Source organism: Strongylocentrotus purpuratus, unplaced genomic scaffold, assembly GCF_000002235.5.
Source record: "Strongylocentrotus purpuratus isolate Spur 01 unplaced genomic scaffold, Spur_5.0 spur5_scaffold_2, whole genome shotgun sequence".
NCBI classification, from domain to species: Eukaryota; Metazoa; Echinodermata; class Echinoidea; order Camarodonta; family Strongylocentrotidae; genus Strongylocentrotus; species Strongylocentrotus purpuratus.
The window spans coordinates 29,859,932-29,886,519 of record NW_022145605.1 but is presented as its reverse complement, the minus strand read 5'-3'; the positions used below and the strand labels follow the sequence as shown (position 1 = coordinate 29,886,519).

At 36.4% G+C, this 26,588-nt stretch overlaps 1 protein-coding gene across 1 annotated transcript; it reads left to right on the top strand.

Moving 5' to 3' along the window:
- Positions 1-2,431: 2,431 nt before the first annotated feature.
- LOC585346 (double C2-like domain-containing protein beta) lies at positions 2,432-17,510 on the top strand. The gene is made up of 14 exons (XM_030992183.1): positions 2,432-2,556; positions 3,161-3,247; positions 3,739-3,877; positions 5,747-5,827; positions 6,776-6,994; positions 7,611-7,628; positions 9,740-10,150; positions 11,757-11,911; positions 12,778-12,887; positions 13,511-13,637; positions 14,783-14,937; positions 15,773-15,854; positions 16,463-16,559; positions 17,338-17,510. The coding sequence occupies exons 1-14, from the start codon at positions 2,452-2,454 to the stop codon at positions 17,463-17,465; spliced, it is 1,914 nt and encodes a 637-aa protein (XP_030848043.1). The 5' UTR covers positions 2,432-2,451; the 3' UTR covers positions 17,466-17,510.
- The last annotated feature ends 9,078 nt before the right edge of the window (positions 17,511-26,588 follow it).

Genomic DNA, 26,588 nt, shown 5'->3' with positions numbered 1-26,588 from the left:
ATTACAAATAAATGACATGTGCCAAACAATTTTGGAAGAAAATGTATACTGGCTGAGTAATGAGCATAGAAAGACAAGGAAATCAAGGTAGTACTAGCCCCGACACCATGTGTGTTGTCCCATATATAGCTTTCTATGTGAGTGCTTGTTACTTTACCAAGACTCAGTCAAATTTATTATGATTTTGATGACTCCAGAACCTTGCAGTGCACACCAATACTTACATGCTACATGATCAACTGTTTCTGATCCTTTCCACACCTTTTCTTTCACAATGCAATCGCATTACCAGTACTAAAGTTTATCTTTAAGATAGTAGGTACAAATACAATGTGGTTTATGAATGCCTCTCCTCCTCGTCACGAGACTAGAGCCTATCCCACCTTCAGGCTCTCTCGGTGAGGTGGCGTATCCTGGGCACCTCGGGGACACGTTTTTCCCTCGGCGGGTAGATCTAATAAATCAAATTTATCATAATTGATGACGTTTCTCCCGGCGCTGCTGTAGGGTGCCGTGTGAATGGCGTGACGGGAACGACTTGCTTGATCAACGTCAGTCTCGGATAGATTTCAAAGCCATAAGATGCTGCTTTGGTATTCATTCCTTGATTCAATAGTTTAATTATTTAAGTGCCTCAATTGCCTCAGACCTTCTTTCCTTGCTTTAAATAGTTTGTGGAAATTACTGAAGTCATTAGGAAGATGACTCTCTTTTCATATAGTTGAATACTTTATGATTGGGATCAGTGACATAGCTTTGAGGGGCAATCAATTTGCAAAAGGATGAAAGAGGACAATTTTGAAGCATGAGAGGGAGAGAGAGAGAGAGAGAGAGAGAGAAAAGAGACAGACAGAGGCAGACAGAAAGACAGACAGATAGACATACAGACACACAGAAAGACAGACATAGAGAGAGACAGACACAGAAAGACATTGAGAGAGAGAGAGAATCATATGTTGAGAATCATGAAAACAAGTTGACCAGACCTCTCCTGCACCCCCCTCATTTGACAGCCTTTTTCTCTCATTAGTAAGACCTGTGCCCCCCCCTCCCCCCCTCCTCCTCCCACTCATACAACCCATAACTTCATCAACAGTTGAACCAATGCCATGCCTCTGTTTGTGAAGATGGATTAAATATTTATAGTTAAAATATAGGCAACAAATTATGTCATGGGATGTATATTTATGTAAGACAAAACAAGTGAGACCGGATATCAAAGGAAGACATGAAAAAAGTCATATATAAATATATACAAACCATAACTTCATCAACAGTTGAACCAATGCCATGCCTCTGTTTGTGAAGATGGATTAAATATTCATAGTTAAAATATAGACAACAAATTATGTCATGTGATATATATTTATGTAAGACAAAACAGGTGAGACAGGATATCAAAGGAAGACATGAAAAAAGTCATATATAAATATATACAAAAACTTGTCTATGACACAATATATGTGCCATGTGCTCGCCAACTTGATGGCACTTCCAGAGTTAGGCAAGCTTTGCAGTTTAATGAAATTCATGTAATTAAAAGGATGATTTATGCTTGCCATCTTGGGTGACATTCATGTCCATCAGTAAAAGTGGCTTTTTTGCTGAGGAATAATTGAAACAAGTCCTGGCTGAGTGGTTTTGTTACACAATGATAAATCAAATTCATCATCCATCCAGGCCTTGGGCTGTTCTGGCAAGGCTACATGATATCGTCGCTGTTTTCACGAAGTGACGGTAGTGAAAAAAAATTGCATTCACTTTGCGGTACTATTTTCCTCGCTACCGTCACTTCGTGAAAACAAGGACGATATGAGCTATGTTTACACATGCAGGACCACATTACTGCAGTGTGAAGGCCATTCATATCTAGACATCCGGTTATTCATGGTGTGTCTCTGTTACAAATGGGATTTTTGTTTCAATACGGTATGTGCATAGGAAGTGTCTAGACAGGCAATTATCATGAACGACTTTTACATTTGTCTTCATATGATTGCATTTGATTCATGCGACAAAACTTGTCTCAAACAAAATAACATTGTCTTTATTTTGCTTTTTCTTTGGGTGATTGTATTTGTCTTTATGAGACACAAAATTAATGATGTTCTATGAGCTTACTTTGTTTAATAAATCATTTTATTTGAAAAGTAAAATTTATTGATATATTTTTTTGTATTCATAAAACTTTAATTTCCATACAGTATAAATGGTGATATTTTTCTATACCCCCTTCTATATCACCAACAATTGGCAGTTCAAAATAAAGAATACATGAAATATTACATCTGATGAATATTTCTGATGTAAAGAATTTATGGTATTGAGATCAATTTCAGCTTTTGAATGTGCATGTAATACTGTTGCCGATATTCTTTTAAATTAAATAGTTTCATTTTATTCAAAATCTTTTCTCTTTTCTGCAGGCGACTGGTGGATAAGCTAGACAATATGAAGAAAAACTCCCTTGGTAATGGGACAACTCAGTGTATCCTCTGTGGGGATGAGTTTGGTCTCCTAGGAGCTTCACCTATGACCTGCTATGATTGTTACAAGGTAAGCTTTAGTTTAAAGGTGACCTTTGACCTCCTGTAACTTCTGTCAGGCAGGGTTGATAATGACCTTTGATCTGTAGTTACTATAATTGCTGCAAGGTATGCTATAAGGAATAACTTTTTTTACCTGTTATGATTGCTACAAGGTGAGTTTAAATATGACCTATGACCTGCTATGATTGTTACAAGGTAAGTTTATGGGTGACCTTTGACCTCGTGTAACTTCTGTAAGGCAGGGTTATTGGTAACTGGACCACTTTGTGACACCTCCTTGGGATGAGTTCAGTCTCCCAAAAGTTTAAGCTTGAATATGACCTTCGACCTGTAGTACTTATTACAAGGCGAGTTTCTGTAATATTGCTAGGAAATGTGAAAAATAAGCTTTTATTGATAATTTATTCCAGAACATCAAAGTTCACAAACGCATAAAATCAGTTGGAAGTAGATTGTTGAACAATTGTTCCAATTGAAATCTCTTGAGTTCAGTGAGGCAGCTAGGAATTTATATAAGAATCTATTGCATTTTGAAATATTCCCATATATTAATTTTTATGCTGTCTTTAAACATGTTTCTCATTCATGCTGTGTGACTTTGTTCTTTCTAGGCTGTGTGTTCCAAATGTGGTGTAGACACAACCAACAGCATCAAACAACCAATCATGCTTTGTAAACTATGTAGCGAGACGAGAGAGGTAAGAAATGAATTGACTTAAGGTACATGTTGCTTCATTGTTTTGGAAGATCTGCAATGTGAAACCCACAATATGATTTGTTTTTTTAATGCAAGAAAGAGTCAACTTGAGAGAGAGAGAGAGAGAGAGAGAGAGAGAGAGAGCGCGCGAGGGAGAGAGAGAGAGAGAGAGAGAGAGAGAGAGAGAGAGAGAAAGAAAGAGAGAGGGGGAAAGAGAGATGTACATGAGAAAGATTACAGGAGAACAAGAGAAAGCATTCCTTTTGTATGTCATTGCTATGTATCTTCTACTATTGTCAAAATTTCACCATCTTGGTAAAGATACATGTGAAAATTAAATGTATCAAAGCAGGAATATTTCATACATGTACATGTATATTTCTGTGCTTGCCCATCTATAATTATCATAATGAATCAAGTAGATGTACGTGTACATATACAGTAGGTTAACAAACTTATGGACCCTTCTCTGCGTAATCCTTGTCCATGCAGTTATGGAAGCGATCGGGAGCTTGGTTCTTCAAGGCTCTACCAAAGTACACAGTCCCTGAGAAAAAATCTGAGATGCATCACAATAGGTACCCCGGTAGCTTCAGGAGAACCGAGGCCAAGCCCATCAGGAGAAGGCGAGGTCAGTTGATCATAGGCGTGTGTTGAGCCATCATACACAAAGTTTGGCCAACTTGGTTTCACCGGGTCACAACATGGTGTATATTCTTATATGTTGTGTCCAACTTGAACCGTGTTGGCCATACTCTGTATATGGATGGCTCTGGGCGTGTGTTGATTTGGAAAGGGGTTAAGGGCGGGGTTATACATGTACTGTATGTAGGCATGATAGGTAGCCAGGGAACATTAGGAGACATAAGCCACGCCCATCAGGAGTAGGCGAGGTTGGTGTAACCCAGGGCTGTTATATGTGCTGGTGTGTATGTTTGAATATTAGGGGTAAGGGTGTGGTAATGTGTGCATGTGTCTTGCAGGTGTATAATAATGATATTGGATATTTATATAGCGCACGCATCCACCATGCATGGTGCTCAAGGCGCTCCAGCTATTACCCTGGCTCTGCTAGGCAGCCTATTTTGGCGCTCACAGCATTCCAGGAATTGCTTCCTACCGGTACCTATTTAACACCTGGGTGGAGAGTGGCAAATGTAGATAAATATCTTGCCAGAGGACTAGTGCCGCGGCGGGACTCGAACCGCGGACCCTGTGATCCACAGTCTGACGACTCATCCACTAGACTTCAACTCCTCCCAGCAGTGTCAGGAGAAATGAGGCCTCGCCCATCAGGAGTAAGTGAGGTCAATTTATCAAAGGGACTATCAGGTGTGTGTGTGTGTGTATGCATGATTAGGGTAAGGGTGTGATAAGTTTGGCGTGTGTGTATCAGAGGTGTATTCCTGCAGCTTCAAGAGGAAGAAGGTCATGCCCATCAGGAGGAGATAAGGTGGGATTATCACAGGGGTTTGTCTTGTCAGAGTGTGTGTGTAGGTGTTTGTGTGAGAGAGAGAGTTAGGGGTAAGGGTGTGGTAAAATTTGCAGGTGTATCACAGGTGTATCCCAGTAACTTCAGGGAAAACAATTAAGGCCATGTCCACCATGAGAAAAAGGAATTGGGTGTGTATGTGTGTAAGTAGGGGATGGGGTAAGGGCATTGTGTGTGAGAGAATGTTTGGGATAAGGGTGTGGTAAGATGTGCAGGTGTATCACAGGAGAAACAAGGCCACACCTACCAGAAGGAGGCAAGGTCAGTTTAAAATATGGGCGTGGGTGTGGGTGTGTATGCGTGTGAGTAGGGGATGGGGGTAAGGGCTTTGTTGTGTGCATCACAAGTGTCCTGGCAGCTTCAGGAGAAATGTTTATAAAGAAAAATTGAAATTGCAAGAGAGAGAGAGAGATTGGAAGGAGTGGAAGGAGTAATGATGTGGATGGAATAGCACAATATCAACAGGACCGGGGGGGGGGGGGGGGGGGGGGTGGAAGATTGGAAAGAAAGCCTTTAATGATAATGTCCACCAATATACTTATACAGATGTGAATATTGCTATTCAGTATACGCTTACTTGAGACCAGAAATATGTCCAGCTCAAGACTTGTCAAGGATTTTTGTTAGGGAGGAGTGGAGGACATTAATACGAAAAAACAGGAATAGTGTGTGACAACCAAAAAGAAGAAAAAAGATATCACAATCTAATGTGCTTTTGGGACCTAAACAAATGGTATGTTTAGTGGGGGGGGGGGGGGCTAGTGCAATAACACAATGAAGAAGGCATAGTTTGTTATGGCTTAGTAATGCCCAGTAAAAGTGGTTGCATGGTACAGTTTTGTCAATAATGAATCCTGGCACTGTTCCAGGAAACTTGTTTTGTGGGGGGGGGGGGGGGTAAGCTTTGCCCCCTTGTATCTTCTAATAAATGCAAGATGACTCTTCCTTCAGCCTAGCTGTATCAAATGTCCTGTGATCTTAAAATGGATCGTTTGTTTGTCTTTGCAGCTGACAGCGAGAGCTCAGACGCTTCTAGCTCTGATGATGACGTCAGTCTGGGTCGTAAGAGGAGAGCCAAGAGAGACGGAGGTTAGTTACCCAATTAATCTGTCAGGCCTAAGGAGAATTCCCAAAGTTGTTTTGGTTTCCTCTTGTACATCTCATGGATGTGCTTCGTAGTCATGCAGGAGAGAAGATTAAAGTCATTTAAAGAAAACAAAAAGATCTACATTCATGGAGTTTGCACTGTCCGTAGGGTAGGCTAGGCAAACGATTATTTAATTGGTTTAAACATTAAATAATGATTTATTGATAGAACAAAGATGAATCTTTGATTGCTGTTTAATATTGTGAAAATAATCTGTCTAATTCCAATGACCATGATGTAAATCATTTGTAACTTTGTGTGATGTTTTTTAATTGATGTGAAAGAAAAAAATAAACTTAGCTTAATTTAAGTTAACAGTAAAAAATATTGGACGTCACGGTCATTTAAGAGCACAGTTCACACAAGTTGGTATATGTACAAGACTATTAAAGCTGAAGTCTAGTCTACTCCACTTACTTGGCAGGTATCATTTGCTTCTCGTCATCGTTTCATAATTTGAGCACTGATTTTTCCATCATTAACAAAAACTGAACAGCACCTTTTAAAGGCATCGTTAAACAAGGTTAAATCTGAGATGCATGGCCCTACATGTTATCAGTGTCTGTGATATGGTGTGATATTGTGCTTCAAAAAAGTAAAAATCTTTGAGTGACCGGTTTACCATACTCATTTTCCCCTATAGACTGTTGTATTATAAAAACCGTTAGGAAAACATAAACAAGATTTTGATTTCCAATCATAAATATCTTGGTAATCAGACAGGCGATCGGCTTGTAAAAGTCACGGGGATCCTGACTGACCTAAAGGTTTATAATTGTGATTGCAGCATGAGCTAAATCCAGGATTTCGTTTCAGAATCTAAGACAAAGATACCCAGTCCCATTAAATGTGTTTAAATTATATTATTCATATTTCCATCATGTCCTCAGACCAAGACGACACAAGCATATCCAGTAGTGGGCTGAGCAGCGCAAACCTCCTGGGCGGCGGATCCAAGAACGATTACCCTGGGACCCTCTATTCGTCCAATCACATGGCCGGTAGCAGGACGAGTGTCGGTAGCGGGGGATGGTACGGCAGCGCAAACGACAGCAGCGTGGGGGACGCAGGGCACGATGACTCGGACAGCGAGAGGAGCACACCGGGAGGTCAGTAGGTCGATTGGCTAGTGTATGATATATAATGATACACGTTAATGATATGACTGCATAATGATGCATGTATGAATGTATGATAATGTTATTTGTGATCATAGTGGTAATAACGATTATAATAATATTGATAATGATAATGATATAATAATACTAATGATAATGACAATGATGATGATAATGATAATAATAATATTAATAATATTAATAATAAAAATGATAATAATAATAATAATAACAACAATAAGAAAATAAACATGATAATAATAACAATAGCAATAATAATAATAACAATAGCAGTAATAATGATAACAAGAATGATAATTATGATAATGATATGACAATATTGTAAGGTAGTAATATGAAAATATACTAATATAATCACATATAATAATTTAACATAATTGTACAATGTCTTTTCTGATACTTTATTGATAAAACAGACTCCTACATGTAATATCTCGCTTCTACATGTACTTTTAAGTGACTGTTTTATTTTACAATGAAGGCAGGTTTGATTGAATAAGAATAATTAAAGTTACATTCCTGTGCTGAATATGTAAGTCACATTATCATCCAATATTTGAAATACAATCTGTTTTCTGTTAAACAGCTACTCTCGGGAAGGACAGTAAGTCAAGACTAGTTTATTTCCACTGGTTCGATGCACTTTTATTCCTTTATCACCCTTCATTTTGTCACTCATGAGTGGGCCGAGGTACTCTCACTGCAGCTGTGTACACGTCTCACTGCCATGATGAACTTTGTAGCACAACATTTCATTATTTTTCTGCCTTTACACCGTATTTGCGAACGAATCTCAGCTTGCACAGCAATACCATACCATTGCCATATTTCTTTGTGGCTGTTTTATCTACTGCAAAATCATTTTGTTTTGTATTTTACTTCACTATGCATACCAAACAACACCACATTTTTGCATCAATTGCCACTGAAATATATATTGGTGATGGGTTGTGCACAGCATTGCTTTTAATTACAACACAAACTATCCATTACTGTGGAAACAGACCTCAATTGATTATCTGTATATATCACTGTTGCTAATTTAACAACATGGGGGGTGTTTCACAAAGATCCTAAGTTGAACTTATCTCTAAGTTGCACTTAACAGTTATGGAAAGCCGTTAGCATCTATAAAAGTATTTGTTAAAAGTTATTTTAGAAGGCATTAAATGTTGAAATAAATCTTTCTTATTTTATATTGTCAAGGACATTTCATGTTCTTGATGTGGAATTCATGAAAAGTCTAAAACACTTGAATTTTCGCTTTGAATAGGTATTTTATTTCAAGGCTACAAATGGCTCTCCATAACTTTTAAGTCCAACTTAGAATTAAGTTCGACTTAGGATCTTTGTGAAACACCCCTAGGGTCATGGATTTTGGGGGGTGGTCAATTCTGTCACATTCTCCTTCGCAATTCTGTATGAATGTATGTACAATAATGGCCAGCATAACGATTTGGAGATTGTTACAATAGAAAGAGGATTTGAAGTCATGATATGATTTAATTGTCCAGGAAATCATATTTCCCTTTCACCTACACTTTTATTCATGATTTTGTTTCCAAATTCAAAAATCGAACTTCAGTTTCATTTTATTATTGTTCATTCAATTATTTGCCTACATTTACAAATGCAATACCAATTTTGTGTACAACATGACGTGCAATGCAATTTAATGTGAGTTAGGTTGTCTGAATATTGGTAAATGGAAGAAAGATGAATATGTAGATATTAATTTGAAGTGATCTGTAAGGAGTTCTTACGAAGCTAACTATATTTTATACGGATAATTAATGAACCCTGTATTCTCTATCACCACTTTAAGATAATACCAGTCCTCATCCATTTTGAGTTAGTGATCTAGGTTAGATATTAACTTCTCTGTCAGGGTTCAAATAGCTAAGCGATAATAGTTAAGAGGAACGACAACATCCTTAGAGACTACAGTAGAGTGTCCACTCTTTAACAAGCAGTTTGTGGCAAGAAAAAGGCACATCGAGAGTAAGATAATAATAATAATAATGATAATAATAATAACAGGCTGATATAGTACATAATATGTTGCCATCTCAATGCACTTAACAAATAGCAAAAGAACAAACTTATATATCTTATATAACATTTGAAATAGCTACAGTATAACTTAATTACATCGGTTAGGAAACTATGTTTGGCAAGTCGATATGTTTGATTTAATGATATAATGCATGTTGCACTTAAATAAGAATATCAACTTTCGGAATTGGATGATAATCCATTATTATCACGAGCCAGGACTTGAATGACAGATATTCATATTTACCCCAAGAAACATCTTTTTCTTAATTTTCATATGCAGTTTATGATTAAAAACACTTTTGAAAATAAACTTAGGATGATTTCAAAAGCCTCTAACATATATCACCTAATGTAATAGACAATGTATACAGTGACAAATACTAGCTGTGTACATAATGATCAGGACATGAATACTAAAGGCAACATATTACCATAGAAAGGTTGCCCTTGAGTTGTATTTTGAAGGTCTTTGCAATTATGTCATACATGTATATGTACATATATTTATCTATTTATTTTCAAATCATCTGCCACTACTACTATTCATGACCATAAAGACTCACTAATACTAATCTCGTTAAATTGATAATCATCTCATTCCATTCCATCCTCTTTCCTTCCATTTCTTTCATGGTCCATGGTATCATCCTCATCCAGAGCTCTCCCGTACCAGCTCCACCCGTTCCACCGGTGGTGGTGGCTCCTCCGCCCCTCACCAGACCTCCTCTTCCCGCGGCGGCTCCCGGTATGAAGGCAACCCGCGACACTCCCTCGCCGACGCCGATGACGACATGGACCGCGCCTTTAGCCAGTACGGAGGAGGGGTGGCAAGCGGTGATGGGGATGATGGTTATACCGGTGGTGGAGGTGGTGGAGGGGGGCAGTATGCGGGTCACTACGGGGGCTCCGGTGGTGGAGGGTATGGTAACGGTGGTAAGGCGGGCTTGCAGGTGGCTGGTGGTGTTATGATGAGCGGTGGTGGTGGTGGTGGTAGCGGCAGCGAGGGGAACGGGTACGATCCCCAGGAGTATGTCGGCGATGCTATGGATAGCTCACCAGATGAAGGCAGTATGTATTGCATTCCCATAAACATGAATGAAAATTTCCATGATGAAAATCATGAGAAATACAGATCTTAAAGCCCCTTTGCACTAGTTTGGCCTGGAGGGATTAGACCTCCCTGCAAGGTAACTAGCAGATGGTTATCTTATCAAATCAGCTCTCAATTAACATAAGAAAAAGGGCATCATGGGGGATGAACAGGTACGCTTAGGCATTGTTGGCTGTATAGAGGGTGCAAGTAGCTACAAGTAGTGCATTGGGGCTTTAATGTATCTCTTCAATGTACTTTTGGTGGTTGGATGAAAGCATTTTAACTATCACTTTGACTCCTTAAATCATGCCATTTCAAATTTGCACCGTCAAACAAACATCCATTCTCAATCAAATATCCATCCTAACAAAGTATCCATTCTTAACCAAACATCATTCCTCTATTCCCAATGAAATATCCATGCGTTATCAACCAAATCACTTTTATATTCTCAACAAAATTTTCAATCTTCTCAGATATTTTCAGATTTCCTTTACATATGTTCATTAATATACATGATCTTGAATTATTGAGCATTCTGCTAGGCATGAGGTGCTTTATTTATTCATTTTGTAATTGCAATTGCATTATACATTAAACTTTTCTGAATGGAAAGCATGATTGATCGGTTCTTCCAAATTCTGATAATGAACTAGTATTTCAGTGAATATGTATTTCATCTCAAAATCTCAAAATAATTCAATGATGAATTCTCTCCAGAGATGTTATTCTATAGCTCTACTATAAATGTTTTAAACTATAAATAACATATCTTTCCTGTATTTGGCATGCATAGGTATGTATGCAGATTCATGGTCTGATCATTAAAAGGCAGTCATATATTCTGATATTTTTAATTTGAGAAGTTGTAGTTGAAAGGTTTTTGGGGCTTTCCACTAATCACTAAAATCTCATTGCTAGCACTAACCATTCTATCTATTATTTATCCTGATCTCTTACCCATTCCATCTCCCCTCTCTATCCGCCTTTCTATTTGTCTGTATGTTGTCTCTGTCTCTCTGTTTCTGTCTCTCTTTCTGTCTGTCTGTCTGTCTGTCTGTCTCTCTCTCTCTCTTTCCTCTCGCTCTCTATCTTGCCTTCTCTATCTGTGCTGTTATTCTCTCTATTTCTTTTCTTTCTTTTTTCCCTTTCTGTTCCTCACTCTCCTCTCCTTTAACTCTATTCTCTTGCTCACTCACTCTCTCATTTGCTATCTCTTTTCCTATCCATTGGTCTCTGTCATTCTCTCACTCACTCTCTACCTCTTGCTCTTTCTCTTACTCTGTCATCATCCATCCCTTTATTCTGTCATTCTCTCTTTTGTGTGTGTTTGTGCATTTGCCTCTCTCTCCCCCCTCGCCCCTTCTTCGCTCCCTCTCTATCTTATCTCTCTTCCCCTATCTCTATCTCTCTTTCTCTCCCTCTATTGCAATCTCTCTTTCCCTATCTCTCTGTCTGCCCCCTCTCTCTCTCTTCCTCCCTCCCTCCCTCCCTCCCACCCTCCCTCCCTCCCTCCCTCCCTCCCTCCCTCCCTCCCTCTCTCTATCTATCTTTTCCCATCCCCTCTTTGACTAACCCCAGGTTCTCTGGGCACTCTGGAGTTCTCTGTACTCTATGATGGTATTAACAATGCACTCCATTGCACTGTCACCAAGGCACGTGGTCTCAAAGCCATGGACTCTAACGGCCTATCAGATCCTTACGTCAAGCTACATTTGTTGCCCGGGGCAACCAAGGTAAACGGAGATAAAAAATGTAAGGCCAGGATTTTCTCCAGCCATGATGAAGTGAAGTATAAAAACAAAAAGAACAAATGAATTAAATCCTCTTTCAAATTGGTAACAAGCAGACTTAAAAAGGTCTTAAATAATTCTTTTTAAATTTGATTCATCATTTAACCTTATCTTCAATCATTGGTGAGCACCCATTTTCTTTTTAGTTATACTAACAGCTATGCTTGAGATGATGGGAATTCATTAAAGTTTAATTATTGTTATTATGTCTTTCTTTATTTCTTCTTGCTGAGTGGAGCATTAACCTTCATAATCCCAGTATATCAAAAAGAAAATGACACACACAGGGATGATTTTATATCATATACGACTGATTTCATGATCCTATATGATGTATGCAGCTTGTAGTTCCTGTCTGGCCACAGATACATGTATATAAACGATATATTTCAATTATAGAATTAAAATTGTTCACATGTATTGTACATGTCCTTTATAACATGTATCTTAATCCTTCAGGATGTAAATGGATCATTGTACCTTGTACTTCAATTCAAAAGATTTTTACTTGCAAGTACATGTTTGAGTGAATATTACTCTTTAAAAAAAACTCTTGTCTATATGCTTTGACGAATAATTATACCAATTTCTATGTATCTAAAGATCCATACATCATGTAGTTCAAATATGTTTCAAATAGTATTAAAAGTGCCCACTTTTAGAATGCAGATAATTTGTACATTATTGTTGTTTTTCAACTCTAGGCGACCATCACAGTAGAATTGTTACATGTGTATATAAAACTTTTCATGGAACAATATCTTTCCATGGTAATGAATTGCTGTATCTGTGTCCTATTTAACATCTAGTCTACCAAGCTCCGAACCAAGACCGTTGCCAAAACCCTGAATCCAGACTTCAACGAAACTCTGACTTACTATGGGGTTACAGAGGATGACCTCTCAAGAAAGATCCTCAGGTAATATCAAAAGTCAAAACCCTTCCCGTAAAATACTTTTAGGTTGTTTATTTTTATTCTTTATTCATAGAAATGATGCACATTTTTGTGTTGCCTTTTTTCCCCATCCAGCTCAGATATAGTGTGGATTCATTTGAAACATTTAGGTTTTTTTCCTTATCTATGTCGTGTACGTGTACTATATAAATGAATACATTTACATGTTGAGGTTATTTCTGTGAACATACTGAAAATCCATTAAGAGATGAAGATTACGCAGAATGGATAGGAACAATCTGAAATGAATCTCAATTTAATCCAGAAACAAAAAAGGAAATCCTTGAATTGCATACAATAAGCATTAATAGTTTGAAAGAGGGAAAAGAGGAGAAAGTTGAATAAGTATAGCCAAGTAGTTGCTGTAGACAGCAATAAGAATAAATCATTATTTTCATTGTTATTAGCATTTTTCTTATTCATGTACAAAGATGTTTATAAAGATATGGCTGTGCATGTGTACAGGTACATACTAAAATATTAACTACACCAACTTTGTATGAATATTGGCATATATGTAGTAGATAACAAAGTACTTTTTAAGTGTATTGCATCTCATTTAAATGAACATTGTATTTTGTTATCAGGTTATCAGTATTGGATGAGGATAGATTTGGTCACAATGATTTCATTGGAGAATACAGACTACCGCTCAGAAAGCTAACACCATACCAAACCAAGTCACTTAGTGTCTACCTAGAAAAACCTCTTCCAGTAAGTTCTCATACTCTCTCATTGGTATTACAATGCCGGAGAATATTCTACATAAAATTTCCAGGCGGAGTGGTATATCCATTGATCATATAAGACAGCTAGACTTAACGTTCCCAAGTTATGTCACCAATTCTTTTTTTATGAGGCCGCCATCCATCTCCAGCCTAACCGCTCACGATGGTGGTCTCCTGCGTTCTAAATTACTTCTCTAATTTATTGAAAATATTTCATATTTCTTATCTTATTTGTATGCTTTGTACATGTTTATCGTATGATATAATTGTACATGATTTTCCATTTAATTACTTTTGTACACACTTTATTCATTGTATTTGTTATTGTTCAAATTTTTGTACTTTGAATTTGAATTTGTATATTTTTGAACGCAGAAATAAAATCAATCAAAAAAACAAAAAAATAAATATGAAATGCCCAGGAAAGATTTGATTCTGAAAGCCGCATTTTACTAGAAGCACTACTGCAAATCCCTCTAGTGCCATCTCGGGTCAGCTGTAGCAGTATGGCCGCGTAACTTGCTGCCTTGTTGGTTCAGGCATTAAGCCCTCTGTCTGTGAAGCGAAAATTAGGCATTGAGTTAACAATATGCACTGTTGGCAAGTTGAGCATGAGATGGTGCCGTGCAATAAACAGTACACTCGGGCAGAAAGTTTATCAGTTCAGTATCACTTAAAGTGATAATTCAATAGAAAGTCACTTGCTAATTTATGCTCTTCGACCTTGCCAACTTTATCATGGTGCAGAATCACCCCTTAGCCAAACTGTTTTAATTTTCCTGCAAAGCTGTCAATATATAGATTCTAGATAAGGCCAGATGAATCCCTTCCTTTTGCAACTGAACCTCAATTGACATTGTGTTATTAATTAAGATACTATTTCATCACGTTATACTTTCTCCTTTAATCTGAAATTTTGAGTTATTTTCAATTAAGTATTGCATTTAGAATCTTCATGTATTTCCATACTTCCTAACTGATGTAGCTATTCCAAATGTAGTATAAAATATCTTCTTTTTTTTTTGGTGCTATTTATTAAGTGCATATATAAGCCTGACATTATTGTTTTTATCATTATTATAATTCATTTTATAAGCCATATATTCCTTCTCTCCAAATTGTGCTGTTTAGTTGGAGAAGGATGATGAGTTAGCTGGAGAGCGAGGCAAGCTGATGGTTGGTCTGAAGTACGTCAGCACCAGACAGTGCTTGGTAGTGAGTATTATCCGAGGGGCGGGGCTAGCTGCCATGGACTCCAACGGTTACTCAGATCCTTACGTTAAAGTGTGAGCATTCATTCTTCTTATTTTAATTGCCACAGTAAAAAATACAAATCGACCCAGGACCCGTTTCACAATGCCCTTTTGCAATGACAAAGATCAGTGACAAATCTGCTGATAACCAATCAGAAGCAAGGATTTCAGTAGCTTATAACATTTGTCACAGATGACAAGCTTTGTGAAATGGGGCCCTGTTTTACTAAAATGCATTCAAATTAAAAAACCCTTTGCGACAAGCAATTTATCTACGTAGCTACAAATTATATCATATTAAATCTGCTGAGTGCTGGAATGGTTGTTGATTGAGTCACTCAACATTGATTTAAAGCCTTTTTGTACCTTAGCAGATGATGTACAAATACAGATCTACATGCATATCTACATGTACATGCAAATGTAATAAAGATGGAAGTGTCCCTGTTTTGATACATTCACAAATGTGGGGTTGAAGATCATTGAGTTGGAAGACTTTACTATTGTAATGTTTAGCCTTTCTCGTTTTAATTTCATAATCTTCATGTTTAGGCTAGTGATCAATCTTTTTAAGGGATATTGGACTTGTTGATCTGCACACTTAGGAAATTGTATTGCTTCGATCTTTATTTATGTGTTATAATATTCTGTTGTTTAATGTTTTAAAGGGATTTTGGAAATTGTTGATCCACACATTTTGGAAATTGTACTGCTTCTTTATTTATCTGTTATAATATTCTGTTGTTTAATCTTTTAAAGGGATTTTTGAAATTGTCTATCTGCACATTTTGGAAAATGCATTGCTTCTTTATGTATTTGTAAAAATATTCTTTTGTACGTTTCATTCTTTATTTTGATGTTTTGACAGATACCTGAAGCCAGACGCAGGGAAGAGAACCAAGCATAAGACTGCAGTCAAGAAGAGGACCCTCAATCCTGAATTCAATGAGGTATCAAAAGAAAATAATTATTTACTTTCACACCTTACAACATACGGACATGGTTACCACGTTTCTCTGTACCATAGTTTAGTGTTACCATGGTTCTCCGTACCATGGTTACTATGGTTCTTTGTCCAAATGACCATCCACCATGAGAACCATGGTATCAAACCATGGTAGTTTCATGGTACTTTCTTATAAGGGTACACCTTACAATATGTCGACAAATTGCAGGCTTGGTGATGCCTTCGATGTTGTCTCATAGACGTATGAAACGTTTTAATAGTCATCCCTTGAGAATATAGAAATAGATTATTTCTCCTGGAAGTTCCTGTTTGTGTATTAAAGCGGGACTGCACTTCTTGTAGCCAACTATGCCTAAGCGGTACCTGTTGATCCCAAATGGTCCCCTTTTTCTTAAGTTAATTGAGAGCTGATTTGATGAGATAACCACCTGCCAGTGACCACATAGGGTGGTCTAATCCCCCCTGGCCAAACGAGTGCAGATAGGACTTTAAGCTAAGTGGTATTGTATGGGACAAACTATTATTATTAGATTTTTGCTTTGTTCTACCCGTGGATACAATTATAATATTTTTATTTTCATTTGTTTGAAGGAATTCTACTATGAGGTGAAGCACCCTGAGTTGGCCAAGAAGACTCTAGAGATCACAGTGTGGGATAAAGACATCGCCAAGGCAAATGATTATATTGGTAAGATGAAGTTATAACTCAGAGGAATCTATAGAACATTTATTTTGGAATTGCCCAATCATTAAAAAGGTTTTTTTGCGGATGCCCAACATTTCATTTCAGAGGATGAAGTTACTTTGAATAAAATTAATTTCTTATTTGGATTTTATGGAAAAGTTGGAGTTCAATTTAATTATATTCTTGTATATGCCAAATACTATGTATTTTCCAACAAATGCAAAACTAGCCTATTATCACTAAATTCTTTTAAACATTACATTTATGTTAAAGGGATCGTTTAACAATGTTAAATCTGAGATACACGGCCCTACGTGTTATCAGTGTCTGTGATATGGTGTGATATTGAAGCTCTAAAAAAAAATTGCGCTTCGAAATGATCAAGAAGTGCCTCAAAAAAGTAAAAATCTTTGAGTGACCGATTTTACCAAATTGTGAAATACACAGAGACAAAATACTGGGTACGTGCTCATGAAAGTTATGTTACTTTATGCACAAGCAGTGCACTCCATGATACACAGGTGGAAGTATTCTTTGAAAAGGGGAAACAAAGGCTATTTATGTAGCACCTCCATCGCTGTTGGAGAGATTGTTTCAAAATGTACAAAGTGGGACCTCTTCATTTTTTGAAGATCTGTTGATATTCGGGGTCATTTGGGACATGTGCTACTCATGAACTGATCTATTCAATAAAAATGAAAGAAAAGCAATCATGATAAAATGTCTATTAAAAAAATGACAGCTAATGTAATGTATGTTATCATTAATTTGTATCCTTCAGGTGGTGTGCAACTTGGGATCACCAGTAAGGGTGAGCGTCTACGTCACTGGTTTGAGACTCTCAAAGGAATCGACAAGAAGTACGAGAGATGGCACACTCTTTCTGATGAAAGCTTTGGAGATGAATAAAAAATATATGTTCTTTAATAGAGATGCAGTCAAACCTGTCTTAGTGGCCACTTGTCTAGAAAGGCCACCTGTGAACAGTGGCCATACATTTTTGTCTCTTACTTGAGACAGAAATGTATGTTGTAGAACCTGTCTAGAAAGGGCACAGTCAACAATTACCACACATTTTGTCTCAGCCTTTGAGAGAGAAATGTGTGATGTAGAACCTGTCTAGAAAGGCCACAGTCAACAATTACCACGCATTTTGTCTCTGCCTTTGAGAGAGAAATGTGTGATGTAGAACCTGTCTAGAAATTAGGCCACAGTCAACAATTACCGCGCATTTTGTCTCGGTCGTTGAGAGAGAAATGCATGTTGTAGAACCTGTCTATAAAGGCCACCTGTCAACAGTGGCCATGCATTTTTGTCTCTTACTGGAGACAGAGATGCATGTTGTAGAACCTGTCTAGAAAGGCCACCTGTCAACAGTGGCCATGCATTTTTGTCTCTTACTTGAGACAGAGATGTATGTTGTAGAACCTGTCTAGAAAGGCCACCTGTCAACAGTGGCCATGCATTTTTGTCTCTTACTTGAAACAGAGATGCATGTTGTAGAACCTGTCTAGAAAGGCCACCTGTCAACAGTGGCCATGCATTTTTGTCTCTTACTGGAGACAGAGATGTATGTTGTAGATCCTGTCTAGAGGGGCCACCTGTCAACAGTGGCCATGCATTTTTGTCTCTTACTTGAGACAGAGATGTATGTTGTAGAACCTGTCTAGAGGGGCCACCTGTCAACAGTGGCCATGCATTTTTGTCTCTTACTTGAGACAGAGATGTATGTTGTAGAACCTGTCTAGAGGGGCCACCTGTCAACAGTGGCCATGCGTTTTTGTCTCTTACTGGAGACAGAGATGTATGTTGTAGAACCTGTCTAGAGGGGCCACCTGTCAACAGTGGCCATGCATTTTTGTCTCTTACTGGAGACAGAGATGTATGTTTTAGAACCTGTCTATAAAGGCCACCTGTCAACAGTGGCCATGCATTTTTGTCTCTTACTTGAGACAGAGATGTATGTTGTAGAACCTGTCTAGAGGGGCCACCTGTCAACAGTGGCCATGCATTTTTGTCTTTTACTGGAGACAGAGATGTTGTAGAACCTGTCTAGAGGGGCCACCTGTCAACAGTGGCCATGCATTTTTGTCTCTTACTTGAGACAGAGATGTATGTTGTAGAACCTGTCTAGAGGGGCCACCTGTCAACAGTGGCCATGCATTTTTGTCTTTTACTTGAGACAGAGATGTATGTTGTAGAACCTGTCTAGAAAGGCCACCTGTCAACAGTGGCCATACATTTTTGTCTCTTACTTGAGACAGAGATGTATGTTGTAGAACCTGTCTAGAGGGGCCACCTGTCAACAGTGGCCATGCGTTTTTGTCTCTTACTTGAGACAGAGATGTATGTTGTGGAACCTGTCTAGAAAGGCCACCTGTCAACAGTCGCCACATTTTCTGTTTCCATTGGATGACCTTAATAGACAGGTTTGACTGTATACATGTAGGATTTTTGTTGTGAAATACAAATGTTTGTATTGTTTATTATGGAGGTACATCATGTACATGTGTAGCGCAAACTTATACATTACGTACATCAATACATGTATATCTGAATAAGATTCATGTAGATTGTAGATGTACATTATATGACTATTTGAGAGCTCTGATTTGAGGAAGATTGATGCCCCCCCCCCCCCACTCAGTGTTATTTAGGGTACGCATATGCATGTTCCCTCCTTTTGAAAACACCCCCTTATTTTTGTGTACTACGTACGAGCCGGACTTTGGTGCGTGAAAAGTACCCCTTTACCGGACATTTTGGGAACACGCATGCGGTCCCTCCGACCCCGGAGTGGGGGGGGGGGCCGGGGATTGATGCACTGATCTGTCTCCAAAGATCAGTCGAGACATATTTAAAAAAGCTACAGTGTAGTCTGTAGAAATCTTCATGACAGCGCATTTTGTTGTCAGTAGAGATCTTTTCCGCTAGATACATACGTACATGTATCTTTAGTAGATGTTAAGTAATAGTAAATGTACATCATTCTGTTCTGAATGAAGAACTCTTCCTGTAGGACTATTTGAATTAGAAAATAGATATACATCTACTTTTAGAACTAGAATTTGATATCAATCTATCATAGTTCTTAATTGAACATGTTTTTCCAAAGCTACATATATCTAACCCTAAATTCATCAGCTACATGAAAATACATGGCTATATGTATATGCATGTCATAGGATAAGGATTGGAACTTGATGAAGGAGGAGAAGGTAGAGAAAAAGTGAAAATTACTTGCATAAGAATAGGCCTACTTTACACACTATAGAAGTAAACAATCCTTTGAAATACTACATTCCATTTGACCAATGTGTTATCACATGAGGTTGTAGAAGCATCAAAATGCATACTAAAATCCTATATGAACAACAGGCCTATTGTAGTCTTGACTGATTATTTGGAACCTAGAACTTATACCTAGAACTTAGTATTCCAAGGTTCAGATATACAGTAACTAGACTAGGATCTTGAATCACCCTAGAACCTCAAATCTTATTGTACTTATACTAGGATATTTGTTTTCTAAAGGTCTAATGGTGGCGACCAGTATGTAGAAGCTATAGCCTTAAAATACCTAATGTCTGAGGATTAAAAATCTGATAATTCTCCTCGACTCTTTTGTTTCAATAATATCTTTTATCCAAATGCTATGACTGGACTACGAATCAGAAGAGATTTTATGAGTATAATACAGTGAAATGCAGTCATCGAATCTGGCATAGAAGGGAGCTAGTGCAATGAATGAGTTTACAGTCAATAGCTCGATTTTTAAGCAGTATTTTTGTGTTTAATACTGTAGATACCCTCGTACTCATTGATTTACATTGTTTTAATTTTTTTTTTTTTTTTTTGGGGGGGGGGGGAATACCCTAATTTTTTTAAATGATAATGTAGATGTTTTGTTTACAAGCTCATTTACTATTGAGATTTATATCTAATCATCATTTTTTTATCTTACACTTTCATTTCTTATATATTTTTTTTTTAAATTAACACTTTAAATTTCACTGAGATAAAATTTTTCAAATTGATGTTAATTTTCCTTTTACTCTGCCAGTATTATAGGGAAAAGGGGTAACTATGTATCTTAATTTATTATTTTGCCTACACCGTGCATGTAGGATTTTAAATGCAGTATTCCTATTTTACCTCATTTTTAGTGTGGCTATACCTGTATTTCAGTTTTAATAACAAAGTTTACATGTATATCCTTTAAAAAAATCAAACAAAATTTGATTTCATCCACAAATGGGAACTTTCAAATTATTTCCTCATCATCTTCAATATTGAAGCTATAGTGTTGGTTTAATAATTGAGATACAGTTGCCATTTTATGAAGAATTTGTTCTGAATAATGCATCGTAACAGCTGGAATGAAAAGACACTATGCACCTGTTTATGAAGTACATTTGGACTGGATTGAATTGGATAGAAAGTGGTTGCTTTATTGAATAGATGAACTTGAACTCGAACTTGATGGATTGGATTTTTTTTTTACATAGAACTTGACAATTGATTGTACATGGTCATGTTTTACCTAGCTGTCCATGCTCTATACTTACTGGAATTGGAATCCAATTTATTTATGCATCTGTTAGGAAACAGACATTTGATTTTTATCGGTGGATGAGACTTTTAACATAGAACTTTACAATTGATTGTACATGAGCATGGTTAGTCTGTCTGCATTCCATACTGACTGGAATAGGAATCCAATTTATTTATGCATGTGTTAGGAAACAGATCCTTGATTTCTATCGGTGGATGAGACTTTTAACATAAATTTTTTACAATTGATTGTATATGAACATGGTTAGCCTGTCTGCATTTCATACTGACTAGAATTGGAATTGAATTTATTTATGCATCTATTAGGAAACAGATCTTTGATTTCTATTGGTAGGCCTACATGACAGAACCATAGGTGTGTCACCAAATTCTATAAAAAAAACATATAATACATTACAATATGTGACAATTTATTGTTAATTGCATAGTTTTATTTATTTATTGTCTTTCTGAAATAGAGACATGAAGAACATAGTGATTTTCCCCAACATTAAAGTACATATATTATATATATATATATATATATATACATGTATTTGGCATCACCTGAGCCTGGGAGGAGAAAAGTGAGCAGAATCACTAGAACTGTTTGGGCTCTCCTCCCGGTATAACTGATTGGGATGTCCAGGTAGAAGGTATTATCAACTAAATTATTCATACCCTTGGCCAAATTTTGTACTTTTTTAAGTATATGTAAACTTTTATTTGTCCCAATTTATATTCCTTGAGAATGTATCATATTAAAACTTATCTTCACTAGTTTAGCCAGGAGGGATTAGACCTCCCTGCATTGTCACTGACAGGTGGTTATCTCATCAAATCAGCTCTCAATTAACACCAGAAAAAAGGGGACCATGGAGGACCATTGGTCACTGATTAGGCACGTAATAAGAAGTGCAGTGGGGCTTTAAAGCTTACATCTAAAAGTATTCAACAAAAGCCCAAATTCAACCAGTCCACCTCTTATTCTGGAGTTAAGAAAATCACAAAAAACATCAAATTTACAAGGGGTATGAATAATTTTGGTGTTACATGTATAATTAACTGTGTATTATCTATTCATTTTGAAAATGAGAGAGCTAGAGAAGAATCAATAGGAATCAACAAATAGGAATCAACGAAAGTTCATTTATAATAAGCGTTTGTAGACCAAGTGACATAGAAAGGGTGACATGGTATGGGGGAAAAGAATAGTCGTGCTGAAAATGTACATTTTTTAATGATGAACTAAAGGCTTCCAAATTGTAAAATGTTACGAAGGATGAATCTACTTTGGTTTATTACTTGTTGGTTGGCAGTTGGTCTTATTTGAGAGTGAATTGAGATCTAATTTTTAGCCAGATCGAGTAGCAGTAGATGCATGAATCATAGATTGGAATATTCATATACATTTAGAGAGATTTAAAAGCTTCATAGGAAAAAGATATGGCTAAAAGAAAATATGTAACATGTAGTAGACTTATACAAAGAGTGTAGATGTAGAATTGATATATAGAGATAAATTTTCTTTCATTAATAAATGTTCATAGTTAATGAAAGAGTTTTGTCCTTCTTTTTAATCACTTTTTTATTAATTATAATTGAAACAAAATTAGAATACCCCCCCCCCCCCTCCACACACACAAACACACTAATGAAGTTCAAGGGCTCAATATGTTCTACGGTATTTACAAAACAAAGTATTTGTAGTATTGGTAGTAGTAGTATGCTACCTTTGTGTCTTCATGTTACATTTCTAGCTTTCATTCCATAAGATAAAACTATAGAGATAGATAATCACATCTTATGTTCTTGTTTTTCGTAAAGGGACTTAACAAGAACAGAACAAAAGGATGTGCAAGAGGATTGAAACCATTCATGTAGTACTTTTTTTCAAACAGAACATGTCCATCTACAGGCTCTGGTATCCCAGCAAACATTTTGTTTTTGTTTTTAAATTTCTTGTTTCTCTTTTCTTTCTTTTTTCTTTTTTGGTAAAGTTTTGTGCCCTTGTAAAACCAAAATAAGTAGAAGAGTCATGTAGAAAAAGTAGAATGCCTTGGATAGTTTAGTAATTGAGAAAGTTTCAGAGATTTTGTGAAATGTGCAATTACAGTTGAAATTACATAATGTTACAAAAATGAATTACGGACCCTTAGTCTGGTGTAATTTAGTTGGTTGATTTTTTTATTAATAATTTGTATTTCTATGAAATGTAAATACTGTAAATAGATATGTAAGGTCAAATCTATATGAGGTCATAAAGTGCATTAATTGCCAAAGCACCATATTCTTCTTAGATGTATAAAATGAACAGAGGTATCTAAGAAAGTAGACAATAACATTATAATAATGATAGCATGATCATATTGGATATTTTTGATATTGTGCACGTATATACTCATCAGGCAAGGAGCTCAAGGGGCTCCAAAATTACCCCGGCTCTACTAGGCTACCGATTTCAGTGCTCACAGCATTGCAGGATTTCCTTCCTACCGGTGCCAATTCAACACCTGGGTGAAGAGCAGCAAACGTAGATTAATGTCTTGCCAGAGGACATTAGTGCTGCGGCAGGTCAAGCCATGTGATCCTCAGTCCGAGGAGGCATCCACTAGACCACGACACTTCTAAAACATGTCTTGGTGATTTTAGGGTTATTGAATGTAGACAAGTGAAGTAGTAATTTGACATATAAACACTAGTATGATTATATGTTCACTTTGTTTTATAGAGATGATTCTTTTCCATCAAAATGAAAGAATCACTCATGAAAGATGCACAGTAGATGGAGGTAGATATTTCTTCTCACTGTTCATGCAGGCGGTTCACTTTAATTGGAAGTAGCGCCAAACAGATTTGAAGTTTTATCTTATTAGAAAGCAGGATCTTTCTTTACAATTATCTTTTAACAGATATAGACATTTTATTTCCATAACATGATTATTTTTACTAGGGTTTATACTGGAGATACAATTTGTTTATTTTTTTTAATGAAATTTGGAAAGAAGTAGAATTGATGGTCAAAATTTGGAAAGAAGTAGACTTGATGGTCATGGAGGAAATTGTCTCAGTATTTGAATTTCTAAGACTATTTGCTCAATTTTCATTTAGGCCATTTTGGAAAGATAAAAAGAGATATTGATCACTACATGGTGCCCAATGGATATGAGAAAGTAAAGTTTGATGTAAAGAAGAAAAGCACTGATGTATTTCTTATTCAATAGGTATTCTCGATCCACAATTGCATAGATTTTAGAATCACAAATGAATCTATATCTTCACAGTACATCTATTTAATTCATGTGACATGCCAATTGTGTATAAAAAGTATTTTCATGCTCTAAGAACCATATTTTCAATGGACACATGTACTAATTACATTCCACTGATAAGTAGTGAAATGTACATTGCTACAAGCACTTGTATGTTACAACACTGTAATGTACCATGTATTTCTGTAACATAATACAAAATGTCTTGCCTCTATTACATATGTGATATTGTACATGTCAAAACAAAGTTATTCTTGCTCATTCAAAAGCAGATGATTTCCTCGGTTTTTTCAATCTTTTGAGATCTCAATAGTTACCCAGTTATATAATTATAGTGTATCATATTGTATCACGGTGTAGTACTAAAAGTGAAAGTGAATGTTCATAATGATTTTTATGTGCCTTGACGCTGTACAAAGAATAGAAATCCTTCTAAATGTTGCCATATTGTATCTTTGGTGTATTTATGTATTCTATTCTAAGAGAGAAAGTCGGTCTGTCATGATATATGTATAACTCTATATGGTAGATTCTATCGTTAGAAACGGAAACATGTTACATAGCTGTGCTATTGTCGGCAATTTTGTGCTCCAATATTTATAATAAAAAAGAACCTTCTGGTCTAAGATATGAAATTTTTCAAAGTTCTTTTACATTTTTTGACTGTGTGATGATTATAGATAGAATAACAAGTTTACGGTTTCACCATGTGGGTAGTCCTGAAAACGACTGTTGGATTTGAGATGGGATAGAAAATAAAAAAGAGTGAGAGAAAAATAATCTTTCAATTTTATTTTCTATGGAGGACTACTTGATATTGCAGGGAGAAAGGTAGAGAAAATCAAGAGAGGTTTTCTTTTGTGAGTAGAGACCCGAAAAAAGACAGGTGAAAACAGTTTATGAATGCGTAGAGAGAGAGACAGAGAGCGAGATAAAGAGAGAGAGACAGAGAGCGAGATAAAGAGAGAGAGAGAGAGAGAGAGAGAGACAGCAAAAGAGAGAGAGAGAGAGAGAGAGAGAGAGAGGGAGCAAAAGACAGAGAGAGCAAGTGAGCAAAGCTTGATGAGTGATCTGATATTGGGAGGGTGAGAGAGAGAGAGAAAAAGAGGGGGGGGGGGTATAAAAGTGATGATATTAAAAATGAGGAGAAAAGAGTAGAGAGTAAAATTGAAAGAAAGTATGATTTCACCCCAATTTCAAATGGGTACTTTTTTAAAATCTACACAATTGTGAGAACTAAACATTTGTTTCTAAATTTGGAAATGGAACAGAAATTGTATGGGGAGATAAAACAAAAGAAGAAAATAAGGCTCAAAGCACTAGCATTAAATTTGTATTTAATTTATTTTTAATATCTGGTTTGGTATATCACTTTTGTGTAGTACATCTGGATACTTACATGTACAACATTTTGACCATTACAATATATCTCTATCATTCATGACAATACATTATAGTATTCTACAGTATATTTACATTTGTAATCATTGATAACATATTTTGCTGTTTACATTTATATACATTTAAATCAAAATGACATTGTAATTCACACACTTAGGCTAGTTTTAAGAGACTAGTTTTGGTAAGCCCCAATTACTTTCTGTTTGATTTATTTGTGATATTTGTTGATAGAAAGCAAGAAAGCCATGATTTGTTTAAATAAAAAAGGTGAATAGAGGTAAAAGTTTACTTTTACACCCCTTGGTCATGATCTACATTAACACCACATCTGCTTAGAGCCAAAAGGGCATTATGATACTTTTAACATATATTGAATAACGCCCTTCTGGCTCTACACAGATGATAGGTTTCTTTATTTTATTTTGCAATTCCTTGGAGAATTTTTATCGAATGGATCTCAAAGAACAAGGAATATTTTGTTTAAAGTGTCTATATCCAAGAGGATCTTACTCATTTTCTATGCGTTTTCCTATTTAAATAATTATTTTTAAAAAGTATTAATGACAGGAGAATGAATTGTTTGTGTTTTGAAAACCACAGTATCAAAATAATGATTGTGCATAACACTAGTCTGAGTTTGATTTAAAAAAAACAATTTCAGCTGTACATGAAAACAAGACAACACACAAGTACATTGTTCTATTGCTACATACAATTAATAAAATATTGGCAAGAATTTAAAAATTAAGAGAAAAAAATTAGTAGCATCTTCTGATCTGATCATGTCACATGAATAAATGCATAA